Source organism: Cnephaeus nilssonii (genome assembly GCF_951640355.1).
Source record: "Cnephaeus nilssonii genome assembly, chromosome: 2".
NCBI classification, from domain to species: domain Eukaryota; kingdom Metazoa; phylum Chordata; class Mammalia; order Chiroptera; family Vespertilionidae; genus Cnephaeus; species Cnephaeus nilssonii.
This window is the reverse complement of record NC_137073.1, coordinates 28,430,796-28,440,752: the sequence shown is the minus strand read 5'-3', so window position 1 is coordinate 28,440,752 and position 9,957 is coordinate 28,430,796. Positions and strand designations below refer to the sequence as shown.

The window sequence follows — 9,957 nt, the reverse complement described above, 5'->3', positions numbered from 1 at the left end:
CCGACTGTACTGAAATCCAGCTCCGGGTGAGACTTTGGGTACCAGACTCATTCGGGGAGAAACTGGACTGTCTGGCAGCGGGCGAAACTCGAGAGCAGCCTTCTCTCAGAGGTGCTCGCAGCCAGTGCCGCAGGACACTGAGACACAGGGCCCTCTTAGGGCGGGGCTGACGGGAAACCAAGGCTGTCAGCTCCACCCTGAGACTCCACCCCATCCAAGCTGAGCACAGAAGCCCTCCCAGCGGAGACACTGCTGATCCTCACAGCCAATTGACCTGGAGGTCAACTCCCCCCAGTGATACCAACAACAATCAAGGCTTAACTACAAGACTGCACACACAGCCCACAAAGGGGTGCACCAAGAGTGTCCACCTCAGGTAACTGGGGAGGCTGAGCTACTGGGCCATATAGGAAACCTAGCACACAAAGCAACTCCATCAACGCAGGGCAGCAGCTAAAATGCGGAGACAAAGAGGCAGGTCACAAATGAAAGAAATGGAGGAAACCAAAAGACTGGATATAGAGTTCAAAACCACGGTTATAAGGATTTTCAAGAATTTCCTAGAAAAGGCCGATAAATTTAACGAGACCCTCGAAGATATGAAAAAGGATCAACTAGAAATTAAGCATACACTGACTGAAATAAAAAATATTATACAGAGACCTAAAAGCAGACTAGAGGATCGCAAGAATCAAGTCAAAGATTTGGAATACCAAGAAGCAAAAAACACTCCTCCAGAAAAGCAAAAAGAAAAAAAAATCCAAAAAGTTGAAGATAGTGTAAGAAGCCTTTGGGACAACTTCAAACGTACCAACATCAGAATTATGGGGGTCCCAGAAGAAGAGAGAGAGCAAGATACTGAAAACCTATTTGAAGAAATAATGATAGAAAACTTCCCCCACCTGGTGAAAGAAATAGACTTACAAGTCCAGGAAGCGCACAGAACCCCAAACAAAAGGAATCCAAAGAGCACCACACCAAGACACATCATAATTAAAATGCCAAGAGCAAAAGACAAAGAGAGAATATTAAAAAGCAGCAAGAGAAAAACAGTTAGTTACCTACAAGGGAGAACCCATAGGATTGTCAGCTGATTTCTCAATAGAAACTATGCAGGCCAGACGGGAATGGCAAGAAATATTCAAAGTGATGAATAGCAAGAAACTACAACCAAGATTACTCTACCCAGCAAAGCTATCATTCAGAATTGAAGGGCAGATAAAGAGCTTCACAGATAAGAAAAAGCTAAAGGAGTTCATCACCGCCAAACCAGAATTATATGAAATGCTGAAAAGTATTCTTTAAGAAGAGGAAGAAGAAGAAAAAGATACAGATAAAAATTATGAACAACAAATACATATCTATCAAGTGAATCTAAAAACCAAGGAATAAAAAATCTGATGAACAGTATTAACTGGTGAATATAATAGAATCAGGGGCATAGAAAGGGAGTGGACTGACAATTCTCGGGGGGAAAAGGGGAGTGGGGGGTGCGGGAAGAGACTGAACAAAAAGCGTATACCTATGGATGAGGACAGTGGCGGGGAGGTAAGGGCAGAGGGTGGGTAGGAACCTGGTGGAGGGGAGCTATGGGGGGGAAAAAGAGGAACAATTGTAATAATCTGAACAATAAAGATTTATTAAATTAATAAAAAAAATTTGCAACATACATTCAGGAATATGAACAGACATTTGTTGGCTTTGGCCCTCGGCTCTGTTAAGTGATTAGCCTCCCTGCTCTCTCGCCCATTCTCTGGCCTGCGGCAATTAATCAGGACATTTCAGAATGTTTCTCTTGCCAGGCTGCAGGGCCTGTACCAGCTTCCCTGAGTGCCGTCTCTCCTAGTGATGGAGCTGGGCTTCCGCCTCCACGTTTGGGACAAGATTTAACTGTCAACTACACATTCAACAACTTTTACATGCAAATGGACATACTTCTTCCTTTTTAAAGAATAAAACTGGTCACATGGTCAAAAACTGAAATCATATTGAATATAAAATGAAAAGTGATTCTCCTAGACTCCTCAGTTCCCTTCCCAGATATTTCTTGTGTAAATTATGACTTTTTCTTTCTAAAATGTTCATTATTAATGTGACAGGAATATTACACAGAATATGGTTCTGATGAAAGATAAGTATTCCAGAGTCTGTGTGGTTTAATCAGAAACTGAGGCTACATTCAGATCTCAAAGGTAGAAACTAAAAATTTTCTGAAATCCAACATATAAGTTAGATCTAAGTAGATTCAATTGTTTTCTTAATCACACTTTTTTAAATTTATTTTATTTTTTTTCTTAATCACACATTTTAAACTCTAAGTCAGATTTCACTTGATTTCTTTCTATCCATGGTGAAACAAACTCTTCAAGATCTATAAAAATAACACAAGTTGACCCTAGCCAGTATGGCTCAGTGGATAGAGCGTTGGTCTTCAGACAGAAGGATCCCAGATTCGATTCTGGTCAGGGGTACACGCCCAGGTTGCGGGCTTGATCCCCAGTGGGGGGCATGCAGGAAGTAGCCAATCAATAATTCTCTCTCCCTCTCTGAAATCAATAAAAAAAAAAAAGTTGGCAGTCACCTGGAAACAATTTATTATTAAATGGATTAAGCCCTAAATCCATCAAGCAAAAGAATCTAATACACTCATGGATAAGATGAAACAATACATAAGCACATGTATGCCTTTACTAACAAAAACAGCCCCTGGTAAAATTCCCAATACTCAAGAAAGATTTAAAAATAAATGTCCTGTTCATTTAATGTTGCCTGTAAGCAGATCTCCCTGATCTTTAGATGATAAGATTAAGACTGAAATTACAACTGGGTGAGGGAAGGAGGTAGAGAAAATAAAAACCTAGAAATCACAGGGAATAAGAAGCAATCCAATTAACAGCAGCATTGAAAATATGTAATCTTACAACAAATGAGTGCCAATTTGGAAAATTAATGTCTATGGGCATTTTCTTCTCCAAATAGGGAGAAGAATGAATGTGGGAAATTAGATTTACTTTCAATATTCCTAGGACCAAAAGCAACCACATATCTGGGAGCTACTAAACTCTCTAATGCTTGAATATTTACAAGCTCTTCACATAATTATCAAAATATTTTAAAAATTTAAAAACTGAAAGAAAAAAAAAAACTGAAACCCTGCAATAGCCAATAAATTCAAATTCTCATTAATCAACCTCTATTTCTTACATATTCTATTAAAAGAGTGCATAATTGTACCCTTTTTAAAGATGCAAATAATTTGCCTGTTGTACATATGAAGCTCACCCAGTCTCCAAGGAGGCACCTGCCCAGGGCAGTCAGAAAGGCAACCAACACTGCATTTCTGTTGCCAGTCACTCAGTTTGAAGTGCCTTTTCAGTTGGAATGAGCTGTGCCTGAACATTTAAGACTAACTAGTGGGCCGGTAAACAAAGCCCATGCCATAGAGGAAAAGGGCCTTTAGACCCGATGAAGGGTTGGCAGACCTGTTCTTTTCTTATCTCTGCTGTTCTCGAGGAAAAGATTCCCCTAAGGTGAGCCAAGTTCAGCGGCTCACTTTAACCTAGAGCTGCTCTAGGAGTGATTAGCCATCTGACTGGATTCTGCTAACTCGGTTCTCATCCCAACAACACTCTACGCCCCCGCTTGGGAAGTCCCTAAGGAAGTAGATGAAGCTAATTAGTATGACAGTCCATCAAAGGCAACACCGTATTGTACTAGCGGCGTATAAAGGACTTTCCCACAATTGTGGCAAAGGCCACAAAAGAAATATTTTTCCCACAGAGGGTAACCCAGTCATTGTCCTCTTTGACTAGGCCCTCCTTTCTTTAGCTCTCTGCCCTGACAACCTCAGCCTGTCTTCACCATGTTTCTTCTCCCGAATGCAAAGTTATTTCTCTCTTCAGCTTATTTTTGAGAAAGGATTGTTTTTGTGATTTACCCAGCTAACCATGAAATCAGGTCTGTTGGGATAGAGGGTAAAACTAAATAGTCTTCTATGTCTGAAAAACAGCTGCTGGCCTTTCAAGTTCATGCGATGCTTGGCCCAGGTGTGCTCTTCTATGCCGGGTCCTCTTCATCCATTGTCACGTCATGGCCGGTAGTTTTCTTCTGCTCAGCCTCTGGCCCTGCAGGCAGAATGCTTGTGACCGTGTGGAGGAGCGCTTCGATCTGCTCCTCTGTGAGCCGTTCTTCACTCTCTTCCACCATCTGCAGAAGAAAACCTCCAGGGTTACAAATGAGCCTGCTAGGCTGGGCCACCCCATGTCATTCCCAGTCCCAGCCCAGCCTCTTAGCACAGAGCTCAGGGCCAGTCCAGAGCCACCTCAGGTCTCTGGGTCCGCTCCACCTTTGCTCCACAGGAGGAAGAAGCTAGCTCAAATTTCAGGGTAAGCCAGTGCTAGTGCTCAAAATGGGTCAGTGAAAAAGGAGAATTGCAGATTAGTATTTTTCTTTAAAAGAAAACCCTAACAATTTTATCCCTATATACACATGTGAATATGTTGTATATGCAAAGAAAAACTCACCTCTGGGGAGTGCATGGTGCTTTATATATTTTTATATTTCACAAGTTCATCTGTAACTTACAAACTGTAGCAACAACTCATCTGATGACTCAGCAGGAGTCTAATGAGTGTCACTGGAAAACAATCCCATACTGCCTCATCAATGGTGCCAAATGGTTTATATATTTTTTCTAATCCTCATTTTTAACCCCACCACCTAAGAACAGCTCTTTAGGGAGCTATGTGCCTGGTGCTGCACCTTAGACTTTATATCCATTATTTCTTTTAACCCTCACAACAATCCTGGCAAGGGGCAAACTAGAAATCCAAGCCAGGCCTATCCAACTCGAACACACACCACTGGGCCTTAGTCTCCTCCTGAGAATGCAGAACAGGAGTCTGATGCGTGATGCTGGAAAACAACCCCACACTGCCTCATCACAGGTCTACTTAAAGCCTGGCTTCCGACACAGTCCTGGAAATCTGAACACACAGCGGACACCCATAATCATGAGCCAGTTTCTAAGCCGCACCTCTGATTCTCAATATGTTATCGAATACAAACATAATGTATAGTCAGCCCCCTTTTAAAAGTATGCAGGCAGTCACATTGTTTAAGTACATTCACTTGGTGGCATTAGCTATCTATTGCAAACAACTTTTTCAGCTAAAGGTGTCCAGGGTCCTATTCTATGGCATTTCCCAATCTCTGACATTTGGCAAGTAAGACCAAAAGGAATTCTAGAAAGAAATCCGGCAGATTTAAGTAAAGAAAGATGGCAAGCTAGACTTACAATCCTGAAATCAGTCCACTGCCTCACTTTACAAATAACAGTATAGAAACAAAAGTCCGGTGACACATCCAAGATCATACTGCAAACTCCTGACAAAACATTAGTCTCTTCATTCATCTTAGTCCAAAAATGTTTCCACAACTAGAGAATAACCTCGGGTGGGGAAGATACCAAGTGAACCAATGAAGTTAATTCCCATCACACTGTGAAATAAAATGTCCATTGTCTAATGATTCAAAGGCTCAATAAAATGAACAAGGAACAATCCCCAAAGCCCATTTTTAAAATCAGACATGCAAAACTGGGGTCTATGAAAGGACTGACATAGACTGCCTCCAAAGAATGAAGGAAGAGGAAGGAGGGATATATCCAATCTGATTTAATCCTGAGAAAAGATGATCTCCATTTGAGAAGAATGTCTCCAAGTTTATAAATAACTGGCATATGCAGTTGATGGTGAACTACTTCCTGCCTCAGGTGAGAGGGTGAAGGAGCTCGGAACTACTGTTAAAAGAGTGACAGCTTCCACTAGTATCTGTGCAGTGCCCACAGATTGTGAGGGGCTGTCACAGAATCACTGCCCCCAGAGCTTCTCAAGAACACTGCACATCAAGGCAGGACAAATTTAAAAGTAAGTGGATGCTCAGCGTTACAAGGAAACTTGACCTGGGTCTCAAAGCAATTGGGGGCAAGGTTTTTGACTTTGCATCCCAGCTCTTTCTAGAACACCATGCCTTCCACTAGGAGGTTCTATCATTTCCTCTCTCAGAGATGCTATGCTGTACGGCAGACTACTATAGAGTCCACTGGTGAAGAGTTTGGTTATGTGACCTCTAAGAGACCTTCCCTTTCAGAAAACCAAACAGAGAGAACCTCAATAGGCCACCTTCTTGCATCCCAATCTCTGGGTTTGGTAGATGCAACACTAAGATCAGGTGTCAGGGAGGTGTGTTCTTGGCAAAAGGGCTGATGAGCTTTCCATTTAGCCAAATTTGTCAGAAGCAGCTTTGATTCGCAAATGATACTCAGGGATAATTATAGTCAGGAAGTTTTCTTTTCAACCCAAGGTTCTCAGGCCCAAATAAAGAAGTGCAAAGCATCATCTCAACATTCTGATATCAAAGGTTTCAAGTTATTCAGAATATAAAGGCAAATGAAATTTTAAAATCCAATATATTTGCAGATGGGTCAACATAAATGCCCAATGTCTTTAATCATATACAAAGATTAAATCAATGGCCAGGAGCTGTCAAATTGAGCTGATGAACTGTTTCTCATTTTAAGCTGCCAGGCCTAACCTCCTACTTTCCTCAAACATCTCAAAATCTAATAGTCACTGACACTTTTAGCTATTTGACCCAGGAACAGTTCACCCAACCTGTTAATTTCAATTTTCTCTATTATAAAATGAAAGTAATGTGTCTAGTCAGGACCAAACAAGAACAAATACTATAGTCTTTTGTAAGCCATAAAACTCTATATAATTCAAGACATTTTATAGTCACTACATTATAACAGGCATAGATGGCAGTGCTGTTCGGGGCCATGGCCGGTGAGGTCATGGGTTCACTGTCCTATCTTCAGACCAGAGGGCTCAAAGGGGAGGCAGAGTCCCAGAAGCTGGGTGGCTTCCTCTTCTTCAGACAGATCTGAGGGCTGCAACAAATCATGGCTGAGGTGCAATTGAAAAAGAGAAGCTTCAGCCCCTAAACCTGAATACTAACAAATGTTAGATGCTGGGATTACTTCTAAATGGTTGTAAGCTTTAAATGAGGAAAGTCTCAAGTCCTCTGCAGTTTCCACTCTCTGTGAAAACCCAACTTCTTATTCCACTCTGGTGAGAAGAGATACTACTACAAGCCTTGGTAAATGATTTGCTATCTTTTACAGCCAAATCCCAGGCTGGGAAAACTCTGGATATAAAATGGCCCAACTACTGGGAAACAACACACATAATTTTCACCAAGGAAAGGAGAAGAGAACGAACAGTCTGAGGGGATCCAAAAGTACATGCTTGGAGGAACACAGTAAGACCTGTGAATTAGACCCGAATCAGCCACTCACTAGCCAAGATTATGGTGGAGGCATTAAAGGTGACATTTACAAAGCCCCTAGCACCACGTCTGGCATACAATAGGTATTCTTAATAGCAGCTAATTTTACAAGTAATGATAGAGCTTTCTACAGGCTCTGGGATGAGGTCACACTAATCCTCGTCTCTTCTCCATCTGTTCTTAAGCCATGAATAACATATGTTGCTGATTAAAGTTGGAGGAGACATGACATGTGATCTTTAACCCAGAGGGAAAGGAATTAGTTTCTTGCTGTTTTGTTTGTTTTTTCTCTTTTCCAAGTTGAATCTCCAACATACACACAGTCAAAAGCATAAGAATAATGAGGGTTTAAAATGGAATCTTTGTGTATCCTTAACACCAGTTACCCACAAAGGCACCCTTTGTGGAAGGAACTTTTCTAAATTTTGAGTACATTCTGAAGGGCAGAAGCAACACTACAAAGACAATAAGTTTTAGTCAAAAATTAAATACCCCATGACCCTTTAAGGAAAGAGTATTTTTGTTTTGTTTGTTTTTTTAAACAATTCTAGAGATCATAGGTATTATTGGCCATTTTCTTCCACACTTTTCTGAAGGAAATTTGACAAAGTGTTAAATACTTCTAAAACTGACTTTGGAAACAGTTTTATTCTCATTTTGTTAATTCTCCAGCCAAAGTTTTTCACTGGCAGTTGAATGGCCTGCCTAATATTTGTAGCTTAATGATGCTCTTTGCTCTGTACAACTGAAGGAAATAGCACGCCAATACAGCAACCACTCATCTGTATCACTGGACCTCATTTTCACATTCTCCTTATACCACGCTCAGCTTTCTTCTCCAGCTGCCTCCCACAATTCCGAAGCTTTATGCTGTGACTGCAATTTAGACTTTCCACGTGATCAGGCTCCTCTGAATGGTTTTATGCAGGGAAGTCAGATCATCAAATTTATGGTTTTAGAAAATGAACTATATAGTGCTGTGGAACATAGACTGAAGGGGCCAGACTGGAACAGGGAGAATGGTGAGGGGATAACTGCAAAAGCCGAGTTGAGATATGATGACAGAGAGTAATGCAGTGCAGTAGGGAAAGGAAGAATAAGAGATAGAAGCAATAGAACCTGAGGACTAACTGAATGTGATAAAAAGAAGAGAATGACTTCCAGGTTTCTGGCTTAGGAGACTGAGCCAGGAGGGTAAGAAAGAGAATATGTGGGAAAGTGCACATATGCTCCATTAACCAAGAAAAGAAATTCAGGAAGAGCAGGTCAAAGGGTAGGCATGGGGGAAATGAATTCCAGCAATCATGTTGAGTCTAATGTTTGTATGCAACATCTGGGTTGGCAATAACCCTACAGGGAGCAATGGCCAGAATCATGTAGGACATCAGGTGAGACAAAGAGCTACCAAATCATAGTCCTAAACCCTGTAGAAGGAATTAAATTTCGTCTTCTACTTTATCTAAGTCCATACTAACTAGGATCAAATTTCACTTATAAAATGGAGTGGCCTGACAGTCTCTTCAAGTTATGTCAGTTCCTGGCTTGTCTATTGTCAGCCTTTATATCACCCTTTCTACATCTCATACCCATAAATCAACCCACCCACCCCCATTCCCGACACACACACACACACACCAGCCTCCTTCACTCACCAGCTGGATCTCAACAGCAGTCATAGGCCTGTGATTCAGCAGCTGAAGTTTTTCAGCTCTGTCAAAAAAATAAATAAAAATAAATTACAAAGCATTTAAAACTCTCATACCCCTAAGGATCTTGATTCTTTACCAAGTTGTTTAGAGAACAGTTTGCAAGACAAGTGGGAGAACCACTTGGAACATGGCTCTGAGCTTCCTCAACTGTAAAATGAAACTCAAGCGTACAAATGTGTATTAGAATCCTACAGGTCATAGAGGTTTAGTCTGTAATAAATGTAACAAATATTAGAGATGAAAGTTTAATAAATTTTATTTGGAAAATGTAAAAGAAGTTTTCTTAATTCAGATAATAGAAAGTAAAGATTAACAAAATAATCTTGGTTGGTCACTGCTTGAGAATTCCTTTTTGAGATTAAAATTAACTCTTACTCAAGTTTGACCTATTATTTTAGTAAACAAAACGACTTTAAAGGAGCAGGAGTTAATATACATAGTAGTACACAGTACGGTCTTCTGCCCTCAAAGAGCTTATAAACCAGTTGGGGAAAGAAGACAAATACAAACAAATTTTAAAAAAGATTTAATAACAGTTGAAGATCACTGCCATCTGTCACATGGCACTATGTAGCTCACTGCTGAAGTGGTGGTTGAAATGTGTGGACTCTCAACAGGACTTAAGAGAACCACTTAAAATTACCACTCTGTGCAGGTAACAATTTCTAAATTTTTCTATCAATCTGACCCTGGAGCTCCAGATACATCTTTAAATTCAATAAATACTTACTGAGTGTAAAGATACTATAGAATAAAAAGATGAGTAAGCCACAAATCCCACAGCCATGTGTTTGGGGAAGCAGTACAAGTCACCCAGACTCCCTCAGCCTCAGTCTCATCATTTGTAAAACATGCATGATGATATATTTACTATCTCACAAGGGGTGCGGAGGGATGG

At 40.7% G+C, this 9,957-nt stretch overlaps 1 protein-coding gene across 1 annotated transcript in view; it reads right to left on the bottom strand.

The window, feature by feature from the left end:
• Positions 1-1,618: 1,618 nt before the first annotated feature.
• Positions 1,619-9,957, bottom strand: part of CRCP (CGRP receptor component) — a 34,552-nt gene continuing 26,213 nt past the window's right edge. Inside the window, exons 5-6 of the mRNA XM_079799849.1 lie at positions 9,003-9,060; positions 1,619-4,206 (exon numbers count right to left, since the gene is read on the bottom strand). Coding sequence (XP_079655975.1) covers positions 4,057-4,206; positions 9,003-9,060 — 208 coding nt within the window. The 3' untranslated portion in view covers positions 1,619-4,056. The remainder of the gene's footprint in view (positions 4,207-9,002; positions 9,061-9,957) is intronic.